This window comes from Camarhynchus parvulus, chromosome 8, assembly GCF_901933205.1.
Source record: "Camarhynchus parvulus chromosome 8, STF_HiC, whole genome shotgun sequence".
Classification (NCBI taxonomy): Eukaryota; Metazoa; Chordata; class Aves; order Passeriformes; family Thraupidae; genus Camarhynchus; species Camarhynchus parvulus.
The window spans coordinates 20,901,320-20,924,622 of record NC_044578.1 but is presented as its reverse complement, the minus strand read 5'-3'; the positions used below and the strand labels follow the sequence as shown (position 1 = coordinate 20,924,622).

At 37.2% G+C, this 23,303-nt stretch overlaps 1 protein-coding gene across 1 annotated transcript; it reads right to left on the bottom strand.

Moving 5' to 3' along the window:
- Positions 1-912: 912 nt before the first annotated feature.
- On the bottom strand, positions 913-23,070 carry KIF14 (kinesin family member 14). Its single transcript, XM_030953767.1, is given in 31 exon segments — positions 913-1,676; positions 1,794-1,932; positions 2,585-2,659; positions 3,522-3,641; positions 4,104-4,262; positions 4,843-5,027; positions 5,171-5,392; positions 6,109-6,203; positions 6,640-6,743; positions 7,156-7,294; positions 7,786-7,879; positions 8,487-8,613; positions 9,198-9,350; positions 9,947-10,094; positions 10,893-11,053; positions 11,269-11,349; positions 11,352-11,373; positions 12,086-12,270; positions 12,479-12,542; positions 12,638-12,785; positions 13,128-13,300; positions 13,607-13,725; positions 14,321-14,437; positions 15,569-15,676; positions 16,034-16,064; positions 16,415-16,467; positions 17,436-17,534; positions 18,047-18,134; positions 19,528-19,782; positions 20,133-21,307; positions 23,016-23,070. Coding segments are annotated over 30 exon segments (4,914 nt in total). The 5' UTR covers positions 21,221-21,307; positions 23,016-23,070; the 3' UTR covers positions 913-1,314.
- Positions 23,071-23,303: the final 233 nt, after the last annotated feature.

Genomic DNA, 23,303 nt, shown 5'->3' with positions numbered 1-23,303 from the left:
CTCCAGAGTGAACACAAGTCAGGGACTGGGACCTGAGGATGGGTCCATGTGGAAGCAGAGATCCACAGGCAGCCCCTGGAGGAGCCCACACTGGCACAGGGGGGCCTGATGGAGGGAAAGGCCAGGGCAAGCCAGCGATGCCACAGGCTCCTGGCAGGGACCTGTGGACACGTGGAGAAAGGAGCCCATGCTGGAACAGATTTGTTGGCTGACTTGTAACTCTGAGGGGACCCAAACTGGAGCAGGCTGCTCCTGAAGGGCTGCACCCTGTGGAAGAGACCCACACTGGAGCAGTTCATGAGCAACTGCACTCTATGGGAAGGACCCACAACCCCATGATGAGCTAGGGGAGATGCTCCAGGCATGGGACCAGAGATTCCCCTGCAGCCCAAGGGGAAGACCGTGGGAAGCGGTGAATTAATTCCTTGTTTTGCTTTGCTTGTGTGTGTGGCTTCTGCTTTCCCTATTAAACTGTTTATATTTCAAGCCAGGAATTTTTTCACTTTTACCCTTCTGATTCTCCCCCACTAAAGGGGGAGCAAAGAAGTAGCTTTGTGGTGCTTCCAGCTGGGCTTAAATCATGAGAGATGCATCAATGTACAGGAAAAAAACTTAGCTTTTACCTTCTGAATTTCTCAACACTGTTGGCTTCTTTAACAATGATAACAAGCACAAGGAAATAGTGGATTGGGAAGCTCTCTACAACCTGGGATAATTTATGTTATTTAGGAACAGATATGCTTCTATTTCAATATGAATAGTAGAGAAAATTATTTCAGCAATCAAAAGATAACTCACTAGCAACAAACCCAACATAAAGTTACTTCAGATTACTTTGAACAGCATCATTGATACTTTAAGTGCAGATTCTACAATGAACTAAAAGCCACTTTAAATTACATTTATCAAATAAGGCTGTAAAGTACTTTCACTAGTTCGTGTTGTTTTCCTCTACATAAATAAATACAAAGTTTTTGCTCTGTTTAAAAAAAGGCATAAAAAACACTTTCAAGTTGCAGTAGCATTACTCGATTATAACACAGCCGAGGTGAAGCAAAAATTTAAAAAAATAAAATTGTTTTTATAAACTTAGGTAGTAATAAACTTCTATTAAAACAAAAGGAATTATATTTTGAAGTTTGACAGCCTCTTTAGGAATGTTCTTTTTTCTTTGGTGAAATATAGGGTACTTATACAAACATGGCATTTTACTTTCCAACCACGCACTCACTAATAATATTAGCAATAAATTGTAGCTTTTTTTGATAAGTTGCAATAGGAAAGAGTTCTCTTTAATTTCTTGATAATAATATTTTATACCCATTCTATCGTACCAGCTGAAAGCTCTGGAGTCTGTGTGCATTCTGGAATCCCATTCCGTTTCCAAGCAAATTCAACCTGACCTGTTTCAACCTGTCCTCCTCGAGTCTCAGCAGTTTCATTACAAATAATTTGAGATTGCAGTGATGGCTGTCTTTGTTCAAGTTCAAAAGTCATAATAAGGGAATCAACCAAAGAGTCCAATTCATCCAGGTTCATAAAAGGCACATGCATTTTCTGGATAGGGTTGTTTGCAGAAGACAAGGCAAATAAACTGAAATAGTTGTTAAAATATCCAGCAATGACAGAAATATTTTCTGCAAAGCTCCTGAGAGGGCTGGTGTTTCTGTATAACCCTATGAAAAACAGAAACAAAAATAACCAAATGCAGCATTTTGCAGGTACCAAAGAGCCCTCTCCCTTTGCAAGTCTCCTGTAGCCTGTAGGTTACAGGTGGTAACTCAGCTAAATACCTTGTAACATGGAAGAGACAATTTGACAGACTTCAGTCAGGCACTGCTCCAATTCCAAATACTTCACTGCAATCTTAGTGCTCTTCCTTATTTCTCGATATAGAGACTCTTCTTCTGGCAGGTGAGATTCTGTTTCTTTCTGTGTTAATAAAGAGCAATTTCAAGAGAATCAAATACATCATAGTATATTAACTACTAAACATGCCTATTATGGTTTCAGTCACATAGATCAAGCCAATGCTGAAACACAAAATCAAATCAATGTCATGTCATATAAGACAGCACTGAAAAGAATGCACAACTGCACATGGTTGACAGGGTTAGGAAAAGAAGAAAAGGACAAATACATGAAAATCCAGGAAATGCTTGGCTCTTAGAGGATAAATCATCTATCCTGGATTTTAATTCAAAATATCAGTAACTATGGTCATAAACTATGGCAGCAGTTATAAAATAATTATACTAGCAAAGTTGATCTTTCAACTTAAAAAAAACCACAACAGGTAGTTAGGCTGTTCAAGATGAGCACAAAAAGGAAGACACAAGGAACAATTTTACTTTATCTTAAGTAAAATTAAAATAAGAGAGTTTTGAGTGGAAATGCAGCAGCAAGGAAAGTTAACTTTCCAGTCACAGGAATGCTGCTGTGACAGGGAGTGTTATCATGCAATTAGAAATAAACAGTATGTATGTGTGTGTATATATACACACATGCCTCTTCTTAGATACATGCATCCTTAAAATTTAAATACCAGATTCAAAGCACACATTTTGGGAAACATTTCTCTTACCTTTCTGCAGTAAGACATGTTATTTTCAAGGAATCTGGCTAATGCCACCACGTTATCCTTTATTCGATTTTGAATCTACAAAGAAACTTTTAATTATATTGTACACTTCATTCAAGTCAAGATACATTAAAAGAAAAAGAACAAACACTGACATACTAAAGAGAGAAATACTCAAAATAGCATTTTCTGCAACTAAACATGCAATTTTTCAAAGAAAACATTAACTGATAGAAAACATTAATTACATCTGCAGGGTTTTAAACCCCTTCCTAGGGGAGGATCAAATTAACATATTTAAATATTCACTATAGAAAGGTTGTCCCGTAACTTTGTATCACGGTCATTTCTAAGTGGCAGGGGTAACTCTAGTGTTTTCTTTCCATCTTTACAGTAGTTGCAGCAGAGACCAGATGTACAGCAGATACTTGAGAATTAGCTGCAAGTGAACAGCATTATTTGGAAAGCAGAGTGCTCAGTTCCATTTGCTGGAAACCCAAAGCATTTGGGAGTTAAGCAAAAGACATTGAAATAAAGTATATTGGATTGTTTCACTACTATCTGTAGGATTAAGAATGACAACAGTGAAAACCAGAGTAGGTAGAATTTTTTGCTGTCCTTGAAAGGAACAATTTATCACTCAGAAGATTTCACTCTTTCCCAAGTATTTTCTTGGAATTCAGCCAGGCTCTCTGTCACAAGGGCTTATCCACTACAAAAGTGGTGTGTTTCCAAGGGGTACCCTAACTTCCCTACTGGAATTTTCAAACAGCTGCAGAAATATTTTTAACTATGGTGCTTATTCCTTATACTTTATTCTCTACTTTGTCTTACTCACTACAGCATCATCTTCATGATTTAAAACACAAGCACAAGAAACAAAACATGATCAAGTGCCTCCAAGTTATAGTAGCAGCTTTTAATCTTCATTTCATCTCACCTCATTCTGTGGACATTTTTTCACAAGTTCTTTCTGTACTAGTCTTGCTTTCTCCTGTACAGCATCAATGAGACACTCCAGTCCTGAGCCTACTCCATCATAAATGGCAAGTACAAATTCCTTTTAAAACAAAGGTTCCAAATGCAATGGTTAAAGAAACTGATGTGATCTTGAATTAAAACAATTTTTCTACACTAGACTAGAAATATGTTTGTTTCAAGCAAATTATTCAGCGCAGGTCTGTTCAGACACAGGTCTTCCTTGGACCACAGGAGCTCAGGTCAGATTTCTGTATATTCAATGTGGTACTTAGATACAGATTGCTAAAATACAAGTAGTGAATTTCAGTGAAACAGATAGACTTGTATCATCTCAGTGCAGGTACAGTCCTGAAAGCACTGTACACTTCTTTCTCTTCATAGGTTTAACTTCCACAGATTTAAAGGATGTGGTTTTTAAGGAAAAAAAAAGTCAAGGACATTAATATATCCATTTGCTCCTAAGTACAGTTATTGATAGTAAGTGTGATCTCAACACTAGAATTACTATTCATAATCAGTATTCTAAGAAACATTTCTTCACCTGTAAACTAGAGGCAGGAATGTTGTTCTCTTCAGGAAATGAAATGTCAGTTGTTGTGACTACTGCCAAGTGTCCTATGTATTTCATTGTTTGTTTTACTGTTTGGTTTACTTTGCTCCATGCTTCTGTTACCATCGAGGATATATCTGAAGAACACCCCTGGGAAACAAAGGCACATCTTTCACTGATGCCAGAAAGCACCTCTGGTCAAATACACACTTTCTATACAGCAAGAGTTCCTAGCACACAATACTCAGGCATTTTCAGCTTTACATCTGCCTACTTCCAATGACTTATTTAGAACAGCTAAAAAATCATGCCTTGCAACAACAGAGCAACCATACCATTATACTACATAGTTTTAAAGGAACAATAGATTCACAAGGCTGTAGTGTGCACAAAAATAATATTCATTGGACACTGGTTTATGAGGTTATAAACAGCAGCACTTCATAGTCCAAACTATCATTTGCTGCTTTGCATGTTTACTTTTACGAGTAAGAACCAACGTTTCTGTGAGGGCCTGGGCACAGGAAAATCTGCATTACTCTCCACTAGCACAGGGAACTACCAGCTTAGCCAGTAAAAAAATGCAGCCTTGGCTATTTATCTTTCTTAGGTGCATTGTTTTGTCATTACACACACTGGACATAGAAGTGCTTTTAGTAAGTCTATAATAAATACTACATTAATGCAGAGAAGTTTTCTACACACAGATGAATTCTTTAATATGCTTTACCTGCAACAGCAACTGTAAATAACCTCCCAAGTTCTTTATTTCCTGTTTCATTTCTTCATCAACTTTTCTAGATCCAGGACACTTTTGGACATTATTAAGCCAGAGTTTACTTATAACCACAATCTGGTCAAAAGCAGAGACAATTCTGATGCTGTAGGACTGAGCAGCACGATCAAGAGAAAAAACTACAAGAGAAAGAAATGAAAATTGAATTCCTGCAAATGAACAGAGGAACATTAATTCTTGTGACTGACAAACACATAAATGCTTGTGCATCTGAAAGACAAGTCATTAGAAATGTTTAAACCACTATGAAAATGAGACTTACAGTTTTCCTGACATTCTTCATCTTGCTGTTCATAGGCTTTGGAAATGGCAGACACTCCAGAAAAAATTATTAACAAATTAGTTAGGAGACTATCTGCTATGCTTTTTCCTCCTTCATGATTCTGTTCCAGCAAATCTAAAGCTGAACTTATAGATTCCTTGCAAATTCCAGGAAGAAACAATTCAGAAATGCTTGAGCATATGCTGGACTTGTTCAATGAACCTGTACAAGTTAAAAGCAAAAAATACATTCATGAAACTCTTCATAGGAGTGAGCAGTCCATGTGTCTTTTTAATGACTTTTCTATAGACATTGACTTACTCAAGGCAGTCATTCAGAAAAAAATGTGTAAAATGTTCTAAACAGTTTATAAGTTCTGTTAGTACAAAGAGAAATTCCATAGTGAAATTCCTTAGCATGAATACACATTTGTTTCAACAATCAAAGCAACAGAGAAATAAAAAATAAAATCCAACCAACCTAAAATAACTGAATGCATTCAAATATTTGGAAGACTAAAGCATCCTATACTTCAGGAAAACAAAGGCTGTAAAACCTGGCCAAAAGCTTGGGGAAACCTCAGTAATTGAATTAATAACAACAACTCAAGCAAATGAAGTCTCTATATTACTGTTTCAGGATTCAGCCTCTTTCTCCAATTAACCCCAAAGTAATGTTTTAGATAAATTTCTTAAGTTAGGCTCATAAAGTGCTGGTCAGGAAGGTTTTGCCCTAAGAAAGGATAATCAAAAATACAGAAACCCCTACTGTGAACAGCTTGACATTATGTATTTGAAGGTATCATAAACAGGACATTTTTTATTTTGCTTTCCAACCCATAATTTTCAAACAACCATCAGAAGCACCCACGGTTTATGCATCTGGTAGGTTCAAATTCTGAGTATGAAATGAAATGTGTTCTGCTATTTAGAAAGTACCTGATACATAGGAAGTCTGTTTATTCTGAATAGATTGCAATTTTATCTCAGACAAACATCCAGAAATTCTCTTGTTCTTCATGAAGCTTCTACTTCTAAGAAAGGATGATAAAAGAACATGAAAAACCTTGAAAAGAAAAGCATTTCTCCTTGTCAAGCATTTCCATGATAAGCTACAGCTTGCACAAATGTGTGAGTCAGTTATAAATATTGTTATAAGGCTAAAACTTCAAATGCAAGGTCCCAGACCATATGCAATTTACTCCTAAAAACAATGCTTTGACAGTATAAAAGTGGGAAGGAAACATTAAAAACTACACATTTCACTCTGCACTGATGCTTTGGAAAGCTCTACATGCAACTTTTGTTCCTTTTATTTGTCCACGGAGGAAATCCAAGAGAATGAGTGAATACAAGAGAAGACTCACCAGATGACACAGTATATGAGAGTGGAACAAAAGTATATTTAGATAGCTACACAATTTTTTGCTTTGTTTTAAGCATGGGAGAGTAGCTACAAATTACTCTCACCTTCTTCTGGAAAGCGAAGAAATGGAGCTGTCTGAAAGGTCAGGTTCCCACTCATCAGCAGGATCATAAAACACATCAACAACAGCTTTATTTCTGTCATTACTCTGAAAAAATAAAGGAAACATAGGGGAGGATGAGAGTTAAACAGAAAAAGCATGATAAGGTAGACAACAGATGGATAAACAGAACATAATAATGAAAACTCAATTTAGAATTTCAAGTTCTTTTACAATATAAAACAATTGAACCGAAAGAATCACAAAGCAGTCCTTGCTTTACTGCTTCTCACTCTCTACACAAAATGACCTGAATAAAGTCATTTGTTTCTATTGCATTCTTTTTGTTTGATGGACAAATGCATCTGCATGTTTTTAGTGAAAAGTAGTCATGTGTCTTGCTGTTTAAGATATCCAACCCAAAAAACCACCAAGATTTTCCTCCTGTATGCATTATCAAAACCTTATCTTTGACAAAATATTACTGATTACTAGTGGTTCTTCTTCAATTGTTACTGACCTCATAGAGTTCTTTCATTGCTGCTAGTTTGCATTCAAATTTCTCTAGGCTCCAAAAAGTTGTTATTCCCAGTTTGATGTTACGAACCTGCACCTGAATAGAAGACACTGTTCCTGTTTTATCATCAATTTTGTCATGCCTAAGAATTGGAGAAAGTTTAAAAAAAGACAAAAAACAAGACAAAAAAAATTAATATTACAAAAATAAATGAGATACTTGTAGGTAGGATTATACAGAGACTAAAAATGTGACCCACACACAAAAATTTCTTCAGACATCATGCATCAGTTACTGTGCTTTAGGACCACTTTAAGTGAACCAAAGTAAGATGGACATGGGCATCAGAAGATTTACCTCAAAGCACACTAAATTCAAAGTTAATTGTCTATAGCATACCTTTAAAGTTTTGATCTAAAATTCAAATTAGAAATTCCCATTTCAAAACACCAAGGCTCAGCTACACACTTAACTAACAAGTTTGGAAAATAAATTTATCATGTTCAATTGCACAAGACTGTTAAAAGAAACACCAACAGCTCACTGCACATCCTGAATCCACCCCAAATATATACATAAATATTATATACCTATTACATATACACATTATAATTAAGTAACTCAGATACTGACCTGCAGAAAACAGTGTTTTTCCCTAGTGCAGTGCTAATGGCATTAGCCTCTTTAATCATCACAGACAGCTTCAGAGACTTCCAGTTCAGTGGAACTAATAAAGAATATAGAACATACTGATTTTGTGAACCAAACAATGTGATGCAACAACTTTAGGGTTTAAAAAATAAAAGGCAGAAAAGAAACCACAACCCAAAAGCAAAAAAGTAATTTAGCCAACAATAGTTCCAAGAATTCTCAACACATTGGGAAAACATCATCCTTCCAGGCAAGATAACCCTTTTGAATGATTGGGTAAAGGTTATTTCAGAAACAGGGGCATTAGACTAGATACTATATTATTATTATTAATCCAAGATAAGAAACTGAAGAAAACGAATTCTGTTTCCAGTTTCCGCAATGAGTTAATGCCTGACCAGTGGAGACAGACAGGGAAGGACTTTTAAGTAACTGGAATAAATACAGACTACAGGTATGTCCCCCTAACCACCATGAGTGGGATTAAATAGAGCTTTTAATGCAGTCTAATACATACAGCTGATGAATAGAAAGGATTGTAACAACCAGAAGGCTCTTCTTGCTCAGGATCACTGGAGAAGCATTGGTGGAACAGAAAAGGTTCCTGTATCAATACCCATCACCCATGCCCTCTGAGAAAAGAGAAGCCAGCATTGCCTTTGTAACACCATGCATATACATACCCATCACTGATTTATTCCCACTTCCATGGTTCTTCTGAAGGGCGTGTATTTCTTCAGCAATCTTCTGCTTCTCAGCTTCCAGAGCTTCCACTATCTTTGCATGACGAATAGTATGGTCTTCTAGAGCCTGGGGGAAAATGGGCAGTGGTAAAAAAACAAATCTAAAACTCTTAATCCTGTTTGTTGAAGCTAAATTTTTTATTCCTGGCATTTTAAAGACTCACAAAATTAATTTTATACTGGACATCTGCTATGCTAATGTAAAATAATTCTTTTTCAAACTGACAGTTCTCTGGGTTTGCTTATATATTGCAATGCTCAAAAAAATACTAGAATTAAAGAGGAACAGCTTTTTTAAAAAGTTGTATTTGTTACAGCAGTCAGATATATATAAACACCAGCCAAGACTCAGTCATTACTTACATTAACATCTGGAGTAATAACTTTTGCCAAAGGCAACAGTTGCTAAATTTTGGTGCAGGAACAAAACCATCCACATTATTTAAGAAATGAGGTCAGCATTAGCTAATCCCCAACATTAATACATTAACATACTCAGGTTGCAAACAAAACATCAGTTCTTCTGCATAAAATCACATAGAAGTACTTTAAATCATTTCCTTTACAATAATTGATTTTCAAAAACATAATTTCAAAAAGCCCCCCAACCAAACCAGAGTTTTTTGCCTTAAAAGGTTTTTTTTCAATTACCTGCTTGGTAGCTAAGGTCTCCATTTCTAAACGCTTTTTATTGAAGTGGAGTTCTAGCTCAAGGCTTTTCTTTGCCTTCTCCAGCTCCTGTATTTTGGTTGTGGCTTTTTGGTTATTCAGTTCTTGGATTTGCTTCTTCCGAGATTCTTCTCTCTAATATCAAAAAGGACAAGTGAGAGAAGGAATACTCCTCCTACAGAATTTCTGACCCATCCTTCAGGCAGATATTCCATGCATTTAAAATGTGCAGCGTCTGACCTACACAGCCCAAGGTCAGCAATGGTTTTATCCCAGTTCACAAGCATCACTTTAGGTCTTCTATAGAATATGTAAGATATGAGATACATCATTATTTTTTATGCATGTTGCAAAAAAAAAACAATTACAAAGCAGCATGCAAGCTTGGAAAGACAAAATAAAACTGTATTAATCAATCCAGTATAGTGAATTAAAAGCCTCATACAATAAGGTCGATTCTGTAGGTATTTTTCTTTGCTTACAGGTTACAATTCCTAGAGTAACTCTGAAGAGGATAACTACTTTACAACTTCTTCTGTTACTAAGGCTGACTTCTTTTCAAGAATGAGGCTTTGCATTCTCTAAGATGCTGCTATAATATGCAAGAGAAAAAGAAAACCAAAACCAAACAAACCAAGGCAAATCACGCACCGAAAAAACAGATACCACATACTACAGTTTCTGGTTTACTTTATTGATATATTTCATGTAATGAATCAATGACAGCTTACCACCTCTGCTTCCAGGGATTTTATTTTACTCTCATATGCTTCTTTTTGTGAGGTCAGTTCTTGTTGAACCATCTCTTTTGCTATTTGGACACTTTGCATCATTTCTTCCTTGGCTTTGAGTCGTGCCTCTTCAATTTCTGATTCAAGCCTACAAGTGTCGTACATTTAGATTGCTGCTGTTTGTCTCTTATAAGATGCATACAGATTATAATCTTTTTTTCTCTCATGAGGGATTAATTTTATTTTTTTTAACAAAAAAAACTTACATACTTTACATGGCTTTGATTTCATGGACAAAATGTAGAAATTTCCAATATAAATATGAAAGACATTCCAGAATTTCAAATCCACTCAATTTCCATTTTTATTTTATTACATAATTTTCACAAATTATGTAATAAAATAAAATTAAGACTGTGATGGAAACTCACTAACTCACATTAAGACACAAAATTAAATTTTAAATCAATGAGTCCACTGGTTTAATAACACCCCATAATGAAGTAAGTACAAATAACCTTTCACCGTCTCTCAAATTCTCCATCACAGAAGACCTAAGGTTATTACTTTGGGTTCTTCTCATTTTCCCAAGGCATTTACTTATCAGATTTTAAATCTCTTTAAAACATCAAAAGTCATTTTCAGACTCATCACATGCTCGGAGAGAAACATAATTAAAGAGATACACTACTCTGAGGAGCCTTGGACCTCAGTGTTTCTCTAAGAGTGGTCTACATTGTTGGTATCTGGATTAGCTGGCGGTGATTGAACCTTAGAGGGGTACATCATCTCAGCCAAGTCTGTGACTTCCATTATAAACGGAGTTGCTATTTTCCAACTTTCCCCTTCATGAAATAATTAATAATCTTCAGTTACTTCTAAAACTAATTGCATGGTTGAATTAACAACTGAGCTTATTTTCAGAACAAGAAGAATCAATACTTACTGTGTTCGCTGTGCAATCAGTAGCTCATTCTTTGCAAATTCAAAATCTTTTGGACCATCATGCAAAGACAAAGTCCCACAAGAAGGTGTTTTAACTTTCTGAACCTCTGCTGGATGATTAAACCTGAAATAATGGTCTCCCCCAAGAATCACTCGATCACCCTATTGGGAGAAAAAAAATTCTGCTGAAACTTTCAGATTTATAAGCAAATTTTCAGTTCTTAAATCATGCAGGTGAAGCTAGAAATCAAAGAGGAAGAGACAAATATTTATGGCTACAGAGCATTCTCAGAAAACCTGCAGTCTGAAGCTGAGATATTAACAAAACAAAGAAACCCACACATGCACAAATTACTATTACCAGATCAATTACTCACATGATGCAGAATGGTTGGGTCCAAAATGCATTTCCCATTTACATATGTCTTGGCTTCTCTAAGTGGAATAATACTTACATTTTGCCAACAGTATTTTTAATGACACTGAAAACAAGAAACATTTGCAGTATTAGTAGCTCATGATAATTGCAAGCAATGCTTCTTAATAGACTAAAATTCAAGCTTTAGATGCTATTGTTTTCCTAGGTGTGTATTGTCTTCATGCTATTTAGGTACAACACACATAACTACTGAATGACAACCTATATTTTGGTAGGGAACCTATATTTATATCTAGGAATCCACTGCTAGAAAATTACTGCAATACACTGCCATCTGAGAATTTCTTTGATAATGTGACATTCATGTTTTTAGTAACTGATTAGTTACATTCCTTACAGCATTTTTTGGGGATCAGTTGCAGGCTATGCACTTTGAGCAATATTTCTCCAATACAGTCAAGATGCTGTCTACTTTTATTAAATCAAGTCAAGGTATTTCACTTTTCCACTGAACTTAATGTAACATTTATCTATCACACAGCACCATTTGATCAGGTCTTACTCACATAAAAATGCTGCAGAAGAAACCTTTGCTACATGAGTATAATGAACAAAGAAACTAAACTACGCCAGTTAACAGATTTCTAGAGGGAACAGAAAGTAGTTGCCTTAATCATTGAGCAGTACAAAAAATATCCCTCCATAGTATTGACTGGGCTAGAAGACTATATTTTGTTACTGCCAGAAGGAAGAGTGACTTCAAAAGAAAGAGAAGGGTAAGAAGAAACTTAAAATATAAAAAGAACACTACAAACCAATGGTCATCAGCAATCAGCACTCCAGAAAGCTGGATATCATGTTTTGAATTTGGTGTACACCTTCCAACTGTAGTTTCTCCTTCTTTGATCATATATAACAGCACCTCAGAAAGCTGAGGATCTTCATTGAGATTGACAAGGTTTGGTAAATGATTGTCCATTTTGAATGCAATTCCAGCTTTCTAGATAAAAAGAGCTCTGCATTAAAAAACAATTTACTTTATGCATTCATAAAGTAATGAATATCTACATTAAATTTTTCAAAGAAGTCACAGCAATCTGTTGCAAGGTGAGTATAAAGGAAACAAAATCTTACAGCTATTCTCATTCTTCTGCAAGGTTTGCTGAGGTTATATTTTCTGTATTATGTCCTATAGAAAAAAAATGTACCTGCAATTCTTTTATATCTTCCAATTTTCTTTTTTCTGCTTGTTCAAGTTTTTCTTTCCAGGCCCTTAATATATGGAGAAAATAACATATTAGGAGAAAATTACAGCATATAAATTTTACCATTTCCATTTTAAATTAAGACATTAATGAGTGCCTGACCTTTGCATTTCTGCCATGTTTCTCTCCTGCTGGTGCAATTCTACCCTCAGAGATGTTATTTCCTGCAAATAACGCCTGTATTTTTCACGATCGGTGTTCAGAGCACTTTTCTGAGCTGCCCTCAGTTTTTCAATTTCAGCTTTTAATTCTACATGAGACAAACCAGAAATACAGTACACGTAAAAAAATGAAGGCAAAATACACTTCAGTACAATAGTACAAAATTAATCCTGTTATTTATTTAAAAACAAAACAACTTTTTCTATTTCCACTTCTCAAGTGTAGCCTAAAATATCACTTGCATTTTGGAAAATAAAAAAGCTCACAAAGAAAAATAATATTAAAAGGAAGACATCCCAAACTGTATTAGTCTAGTGGACAAGAGCACAGTCAACACAACAGAATATTAGTAGTAACAACTCTTGTAAGAAATAAGCTAAACACACATACAAATGACAGCCCTGAAAGACTGCTGAAAGGTCAAGCTCACCTCTGATGAGTTTGACATTGACATCTTCATTTACTTTAGCAATGTTGATAATTGAACAAGCCTGTTTGGCATAGCGAAGGGTGCTGAGTGTCTCCTCCGTGCTGCTGGCAGCTGGGCTCACTGTGGCTATCATGGTTGTTTGGGAATTGCCACCAAGACTTTCCTTTAGCAGCCTTCATTGGACAGGAGAATACCAGTCAATCCCTGGCCCTCACACTGACAGAAAAATTCAAAACTTCTCAATTGGAACAGACTAAATACAAAATACCAAGGGTTTTGCTACTTATTTGAGAGGGACTATTAGCTGCTTAAAACAGAAACCAAGATCCTGTTTGGTCTTTATCTGATGTAACAGGCAAATTTCTGCCCTCCACAGGTCATTTGAAAGAGAGGGAGAGAAAGGATGGGAAGAAGTGCCTCATGAATAGATGAGAAAACCACAACCTCAGAAAGCCTCAATCACTGTATAATGTACGTACCAGGTAAGGACAGATTCCCGGTAAGGAATGAAAGCTTTCTTTCCATTTTGAGACTGTTTAGACAGTGCTGAAATAACCCTTCCAAGGGTCAACAGTGATTTATTGATACTCACACCTTCCTACATAAAGCAAAAATACAAATATTTATGATACAGTTGCAGTTTCATGTGTGATGTTAACAACTATATTGTGGATTAATTACATTTGTTCAACATATGCTACATCTGTACCACATTAAATGTCCCCAGTTATTAAAAAAACAATAAGATGGAAGGGCATCTTCATTTGGAAAGAACAAAGACCCTGTCTTTAAAATAAGTAGTGTTAAGAACCATCAAACTTACAAAGGCAGCTTGAAATAAAGTCTCTTATTAGAAAAATCTAAGAAGGGGCAAGCCTCAACTCCATGTGATATTGGATTCATGATTTCCAAAGTCACAAACAGTTTCCCCTCCCTCATTCTGCAGGATCATTAGACCTATATAACATGGGGAGAGGTGTTCTAAGCAAGATCTGCCACATTGCACTGTTCAACAGTTTCTTCAGGCCACCCACTCTCACTGGTAAATGTGATGTAATACTGGTAAGCATAAGGACTATATACATTCTTTTATAGCTACAGTTCCTGCCCCAAAGTCCTGGTGAGCATGCTTTGGAGTTTAAGGGCGCTCTTAGGAGTCAAGCCTTTTCCACAGATTTTCACTCTTGATTTACCTTCAGCCTTTCTCCAGTGGTCTGAGCCTTTGTACAGCACTCACTGCCCGCTAGATCAATCAGATTTACGTGACTGGTGAGCCTACGATCACACTGTTCCTCATTCACAAATTCTACCTGGAAAGAAAGGGAGAAGCTGGCATTCAAATCAAAATAAAAAGCCTGAGGATGAGCAGAAATTGGACAAGCTGTTCACATTAAATACCTAAAAATTTCATGCTGCCATTTATTTTTTGACAGGATACTCTTGTGTATATCCCTTGAAGGAGACTAAGCTCAGACTTATAACCATAGTATCAGTTAGTTGTGGCTAAATAACTGCATAAGCATAAACCGCAAACCCAACAGATTACCAAACCAGGGGTTTGGGTCTGAAGTTTGATGACTGCAGTCAATTCAATTGCAGTTATCCAATAAACATGTAAATCAGTAAGCTGTTACTGACTTAGACCAATGAAGATGAGTTAAGGAGTCAGTGGAAAAACTCAGGAACAGCTATGGTAGAGAAAAATCAATAATAATGGTGACACTGGCAAGGGGATGAAGAAAGGAGAAAATCCGGGAAACCGGGACAAAAAATTAAACCAATCAAGAACAAAATGCCCCAGCCGACAAGTCATTTGTCAATGGAGAAAACTGACAGTCTGTAGACTCTGAGGAGCTCTACCTGTTCCATTTCTGTCTTACATCACTAAGTCAGGTTTTGTCTTTTAAGCATCTGTAAATCAGATGAGCAGTTGTAGTCCCTATATCCTGGAGACACTTGGGGAAGAGGCATCCTGAAGCAAGAAAACATTTATTCAGTGAAGTGTGTTGAAACTGAGCAGAAATTGCATCTCCTACCAGTGCCCCAGTTTGTTGCCTGCAGGAACTCAGCACAGCCACACACCTCACAGAGCCTAACCTTCTTAGAAGCTAAGATGTGTTGGCAGCAGTGTGAAATTCAATCTAGCCTCAATTAGGATTCTTTGCTACATCTCAAAACTCACACTGAGAAGCTTGGAACTACTCCTAGATCTGTCAGCCTAGACATATTTATACTGCTGCTATAAATATACTTAGCACAAAGATATCAGAATCTACTCAAAGCATGTAAAATAAAACAAGTTCTGTGGTGTAGAAAGCCACATTAAAATGCCCTGTGCTTTACTCAAAGATCTTCAAGTATATTCTCACAATTTTGTAGGCAGCACACAAAAGAACTTTTTACTACCAGATTTGAACAGATACAAAAAACCCCAGCAATACCTTGGTCTGTGTCATGACAAGGGTGAAGACAGAATGAGATCTAGAGCTCTTGTCATTCATTACTGTAGCAGCTGTTGCTCTCTGCTTATTTCCTAGTTCAAGCCAACTCTGTAAAAGACAAAAGTCAGGACATGAAACCAAACCCTACTTTGGATGGTTAACTGAAGATTTAAATATTTGCAAATACATTTATTACGACAAATTATGACTATAAGAGAGGACTTAAAAGTTAAATTTTAGAAATAACAATGTGAACAGTGACATTTGACTGTACAAATTTACTCAGTTCCATTATACAGGACTAGTCTACATCACCCTTTTACAAAATCAGCTGAAATATCACAGACTACTGGACAGTCTGGTAAGCATTTTCTTCCCATACATGGAATTTATTTTTCATCAGTAAGCAGAAAAGGAGAAGGCAGAAATATTTGTATTACTTTTTAGTAACCAAAAAACTCTTACCTGAATATCAGAGTAAGAACGGACAACGTTCCTAGAGTGGGGGAAAATTAGAAAGTTTGGGTTCAGTTTTCTTTCTATAGATTTCCCTGCTGCCTGAGTTCTGAAACACATTCCCAGTTACAACAGAATACAAACACATAATGAAAGCTGCAGTTGTCTTGAGACTTCCACGCTTTTAGATTTCACTAAGGTAGTTAAGAAAATATATCAAGCTAGCCATGGGTATGCATTTTTCTAAAACTACCTAACGCTAGGATCTGGCTTAATTTACTGGTGAGTACACAAGCTTTCATAGAGCCCTCAAGATATCCTTTTTCAGGATTACACCATACATCTGTTAAAACAGGTATAGATAACAAACAGTTACAAGTTAAGACTTACACTGTCAGGCCTTCCACATATGGTCCTAACACTGGATGTTCTCTTACACGAAGCTGATGAGAATAATTTCAAAATAAAAATTATTAGGAGTGCATTAGTTAGATCTAATACTCAGGAATATCCTAAAAAAAGATTCTACAACATAAATCTATTATGTTTCTAAGTAGCTTACCCCAAAATCACTGACAAAACTTGGAGTGAAAGCACTCCTGCTCTAGACAAGACACTAGAGTCTTAACTTCTTTATAAGAACTCCACTAAGCTTAGCTCAAAGGACTTACTTCAATGGCAAGTTGGATGTTGCATATCAATTTTTGCATAACATCTGTTGCATCTACCATAAACTAATATTTAATTTACACACAAGTGGCCAACATAGTGCTCAATGTCAAAGCACAGAAAGTACTTGTTTTTGACAAATCAGACATAATAAATTCCTTCCTTACATACACTACTTAGGACAAATTTCTTTAATGTACAGTTTTACATATCCTAATACACAACCACTAAACACTAGCTAAACTGGTTTAACTAGTGATACTTAACTAGTTAATCAGTCCAATCTTGTTTCTTTCCCCCTCCTCCAGCTCCTTAAGGAACAACCAGGTAACAAAAAATAAGAAAACTCCATCTAAATTACAAGATTATATCTCAAGTTATATTGTACAGAAGATTCTTATTATAAGCTGGAGATTTAGATGTATCCTAGGAGACTTTTTATAAAGGCTCATAAGATCATCTTCATTTTGTAGATAAGGGGAGATTTTAACTTTTTTGATGGATTCTACTGAATCATTTTGTTTCTATTTCAGCATTACTCAGCATTTGTCCAGTGACAAGAGTTTTGCTTTAAGTCATGTGGTGATATTTTTATATTTTTGTTTTTTACTTGAATCCCATTGTTCACAACTAATGTACTTAGATTAAAAACAATGATCTCTTGTCATTAGTGCATTTTTGTTTCAGAATAAATGCCACTCCTTAAAGGTTATGCAGACGCTTGATTCTGTGAGCAACTTACTTGTTGTTTTTTCTGTCCATTTTCAGCTTTAAAGACAAGCAAATCATGAATTTTCTCATTGTATATTTCAAAGAAGCTCATTTCAACATGATACAAAACCTAGTAAAATTAATAATAGTCAGTCATTACAGACACAAAAACAACCACACAAAGAAAAAAGTACAAAGAAAGTGAGGGTAGTTATTTTTTGTTCCAGCTAGAATACTGAGCTGGAATACTAGAAGTGGAATACTATTACAGTGCATTTTGCTTTGATACATGATGTTTAACAATAAATTCATATTTTTGAGCTCTATTTTACTGCCTTCACTGAAAGTATGGAGCCCACTGGGATTTTTTTTTCCTTTCCTTACATATATCTTAAAATGTTCGACATATAGAGGAAAGAATCCTAGTCTAGTGATGCAACAAAAATATCATGCCCATATTTCTTTCTCACATTACTGCAATTAAGGAAGCAAAACAATGTTGATTTTGACTGTTTAGGGAACCCCATGAATCAGAGCTACCAACACAAATAAGATGTGAATCAGCAGAAGATTATGAACACTAATAAAGGGATCAGCACTAAATATCACTTTCCCCACAGTCCAATGGCATAAGCATATCACCTGTTCCTTGTCCATTTGTGCTATTTGATTGAAAAGATCTTCACAAAGTCTTGGAATTATTCCTCGGTCTTCATCAAATCCCATCATCCTGCAGTCACAAAAATCCTGCTGGTTTAGTTTTGTGACTCTCCATGGACAGTTTTAATATTAACTGTACAGCTCTACAGTTGCCATGCCACTCACATCTAAGTTATACAACAACAAGCAACAGAAATTAACCTGATCTAAACTGGTGCTTGACTAAGTCTGGAGTTGGAGAAGCTGATATCCAGAGGTAATTTCTATTTAATCCATTGAGAAATTGGTTGAAAACCCAAGTAAAACTAACACTCTACAGCAACTGAAGAGTCTAAACCTATAGATGTCCAGTATCTTACCATGCCTCTATTTTATATTCTCTGCACACTTCCAGTGTAACCTAAGCATGTCTCCAGCTCTGGTGCAGTTTTTTCCTGTGAGTTCTGCCACAGCAGCACACCAGGGCATTGGACCAATCCCCCTGCAGTCTGGAGACACACAGTGCTGCACAGCACAAATCTGTTGTATAAACTTGACCAGAGGACCCTGATACTAATTTCAGCCTTGTTCAAAACACAAAGGTAAGTTATTGTTTAAGCAAAAGTAAAAGAAAAAAATCCAGACACAAATGCAACAAACTTAAAAATAGGATAACAGTTGCAATCCTGAGTTTATCTTTCTCTTAGGCCAAGGGAAAAACAGCAGTGTAAGTAAAAACTGAGTTCATCCACTTAAAATGGAAGTTCACCCACTTGAGAGGGAACTTACTTCTGTCTAAGTTCTATATTTATTGTAAATTGAACAGAAACATTTCTGGTCCTCAATTACCTTTATTAAAAGTCTATAGCACCTGATAGGAATTATAAAACTCAAACTAATTTTAATAAATGCATGTTTGGAAACCAAACAGCTCACTAGGCATTCTATTTCAAAATATAAATAAGGCATACACAATTGGCTATAAACCCTAAAAATGTTACTTCTCTGGGTTTATTTTGTGCAAAGATTTGATTTCAAATATGCAGTGCCACAAACATCTGGATTTATTTAAATTTTGAAGCATAAGGACCCTAATTATAATGATCTCTTAAATGTCTTCTCCAAAAAACATGCTATACTTTACCACAGCACTTCATGCACAAAATAACAAACACTGGTGAAAAGCACCACTGGGAGAGTCTGACAAGCTGTCTGCATTAATAAAAGGGTTTTTTCACCAAAATCTAGGAGAAGTTTTTATTTTCTCCATTAAAATTAGAAAGAAGTCAGGGTCACAAACATTAAAATATTCTAAAGTTAACTTTTGCTTAATTGCTATAAATACTGACGTAATTATTTTTAACATATACAATACCATTTTGACACAATTCATTCACTCTGAAATCTATTCCATTCAATCTCTTTCATGACTTAACACTGCATAATAATTGGCAGAATTTTAACAATTATTATTAGCAACTTACGTGTACGATTTTCCAGAGCCAGTCTGCCCATAAGCAAAAAGACAAGCATTGTATCCCTCAAAAGCTCTTTCAAGGAGTGGCAGTGCCAAAGTTTTATAAATCATTGCTTGGCTTGCAAAATTAGGATGACTCTTGTCAAAAGACCAGAAGGAGCAGTCATAACTGAAACTGTAAACTTGGTTTGTGGATGGATTTTGCACAATTGTCTCTGAACCACTCATGGAGACCACAGGGAATGAGTCTTCAGTTTTCTCTCTGAATGGAAAAGGTGGGGAAATAAAAAAATATAACCTGCATGCTTTAAGTTAGTAATTCTAATGGAAAATAAAAAAATCAATGATCATTTCTAAAAATACCTGTTAGATGAACATACAGAGTATTAAGGTTCAAAACACTTTTGTTAATGAATATGTAAAAAACAGACACAAACACCAATAAAGTCAATTCAGTTTCTTAATAAAATCTTTCTTGGTGTTGCATGAAGTATCAGGTAATGTCCAAGTATGTATTATATCCTTATTGGATCAATGATGAAATAACTCAACAAGAACCAAGTAGAACTCAACACACAGTGTTAGCACCTGAAAGAAGTCCAAGATACAAACCTGTTGCTGAAGGGCCGCACCCGCGCAGCTACAATCACTTTGCTGTTTTTCACCTTGAAAACATCTTCCCCAGCGCTGCTGCTCTCAGCTAAAGTTTCTGTGTTCCCTTTTGTTTCTGAACTTGTGCTCCCAGGAAGAGAGCTGGAGACACTGGGGAGTTTCTTGGCTAAAATTTGTAGATGAGGTGTTCGTTCATTTGAGGCCGGCTTGAGAGATGGTTGGTCTTGAGAAGTGCTGCTCTTTGGTGTAAGTGCAAATCTTTCTGTTAAAACCTTTGCTGGTGTCCTTGGTCTTTCCAAGCTGCTGTGTTTTATCAAGTGCTGTACCTTTTGCTTTCCAGCTAGCTTATTTATATTGCCTTTTTCATTCAGTTGCTCTCCTGACAGCCTATTAGCACATTTTGAGGTAATGAAATGTCCTGATTTAGGAGCTTCATTTTGAAACTTTATATCAGCAATGCTTGTCTTATCTTTTAAACACGTGTTGATAGCATTATCACAGACACCACCAACTAAACCAAAGGCATCCTTGCTGTTCAGGTTGTGCTGCAACTTGGTACTTGACTGACCCTCAGTTAACTTTAGGTTTGGTTTAGCACCATCTGTACCCTTAATATTCTGTGGAAGTGCAATCTTGTCATTTCCTTGTGCAAAGTCATCATTTCCTTTTCTAGGCACAATAGTCTGATTAATTTTACTCCTCTCTGTGGAGCCAGTCCTCACACGCCTCCGCAGAGTCAGTCTTTTCTCTGTTTGGGGCTCCTCTGCACTCTGTGCTGTGTCACTACCAGACACTGATTTTTTGCTTGCTCCAGTTCTCCTCTGGAGTGTTAATCTGCCTTCCAGTTTAAAAGAAGTTGACACATCAGTCACTTTGGCACAAGCTGAAATCACATAGGTCCTATTTACTTCCTCAGTCTTACTCTGAGGACATGAAGGCAGACCATCCTCTTCTCCCAACACCTGTGACCTCAGCTGCTGCCCAGATGTTTTACTGCTGGCCAGCGTACTGTGTGAGGAAGGCTTCTGCAAAGTGGCTGTGCATCTTGGCCCAGCAGGGCTCCTGGCAGGAACTGTGTAAATAGGCATCTTCTCTTCCAGCTAATTAAAAGCCAAATGTTGAAAAGTACAGCACTTTCCTAAAGGATTATTTCTAGTTGCTGCTTCATGAGGAACCTGGGGGGACAAAGCAAAAAAATTTTTATGATGTTGATGTGCAGTGTGAGTGATGTTTTGCTGCATGGGGAGCTCCTTACATATACTGCAGTACATGTTCCCAAACATTAAGAACAACTAGTGTGCTGTTTCACCTGTGGTATTTAAAAAAAAATCATTATTTTATATCTGAATGACTGCTTCCAACAAAAGGCTATTTGACTTGATTGATTGAGTTCTATTATTTGTTTCAGAAAGTAAACCAAGCATCACAAAGAAGCACCAGTTGGTAAAAAGAACAATCTAACTATTTAGCAACAAAGATAACCATGGATATTTCTTCCAAATGATCTACTGTGATTTCCAAACTGAAGACATTCCAGATCACATTTCCATTCACTCACATCTATTTACACTCTTTGTGTTTCACAGCTAGCAGACTCCAACAGAACAACAAAATTAACCTTGAATAGGAAGTCTGTGAACATGGAAGGAAGATTTTTTCCCAGGATTTTGATATGCAATGTATAACCCAGTATCAGAACAAGACAGTTAATAAGGATGGCTATTAGTAATAACTTTGGATGTTATTTTAGTTCACTCTGGTACAAATAGCAAAACAGAAGATACCTGGCCTAGGGGATAGAAGAAAACTGTAAAGTATACTCCCTGTCCTCTCTACATGTAAATATTTTGAAAGCTTATATATATAATCTGTATAGGAAAGCATGTTTTCCCTGTCGCATCTGCATCATAGTTATTGGGTTTGATATCAATACTCACTGCAGACTTGACAACTGCAATTAATTCATGGTTACAAGTCAACAAGAAGTCACCTGCCTTTGATCCTTTAAAAGCTGCAGTATCATTAACAACAGCAGGAAATTATCAGGGAGGAAAAAAGGAAAGCAAGATGAGAGCAAGTGATGTAGAAGAAATCATTTAGTGACTGCTCCAACAGAAGTTTCTTCTAATGTTACACTTTTAAGTAGTAGCTTTCAGAGTACTCTCAGAATTTATGCAATTACATCCACTTACACGTCATGACTGTACAGTTTTCATAGCTCACAACTTGTGAGAAAAATAGCAAAATTTCAGAGCAGTGTATTTATTGCTCAGTCCATTTTCAGACAGGAAATTATGTTACGTGACTAGGAAAATCCAAACTTTGTGGTTCCCTCTAGCAGTCAGTAAATAGAGAAACACGGATGTAAGCTATGAATGGTGTGTTTTCTGAAAAGCCCATCCTTTCCATGCAGCTTTAACATAAATCTTGTAAGTTCTCCCCTCCTCTCGCCACAGCTGTGCCTTATGAATAATAACAAAGTCTTTCTGGAGAAAAGTGAAACTCCCCATTAAAGCCTACTTCGTTCTACAATAAGGAATGAGGTTCAGTTCTTGAGAACTGAATTCAGAATGAGAAATACGCTCATTCCCCTCTTTTAAAGAACTACAACCACTAACTAGATACGAAACGCAAGCGCTCAAAGCTGGAGCAAGCGGCAGCGCTGTTACCCTCAGCAAAGCTCCCCTCCCTCCCTGGCCGAGCCCCGGCAGATCCCGCACGGCCACGGGCCCGCCCTCAGGGAGAGGGCGAAGAGGCGGCGGCAGCTGCGCCTCCAGACGCGCCGCCGTACCCCGCGACCCACAGCCCCGCAGCTGCCCGGAGCACGGCCACGGGACGCGGAAGGGTGGGTGGGTCGGTCGGTCCGTCCGGGCCGGCCCTCACCTGAGCGCGCCCCTCCTCAACCGCCGCCCCGCAGCGCCCAGCTCCGCTCGGGCCGCAGCGCCGCCCCCGCCACGTTTGAACGCGCCGGGCGCGCCTGATTGGCTGCGCGAGGCTCCGCCCAGGCCCGGCCCCCCGCAGCGGCCGCGCCGCCAGGGGGAGCGCCGGCGGGCCGGGTGTGAGGGCTGGGGCGCAGAGCGGTGACCGAGCACAGCCCCGGTGCCCCGGGTGTGAGGGCTGGGGCGCAGAGCGGTGACCGAGCACAGCCCCGGTGCCCCGGGTGTGAGGGCT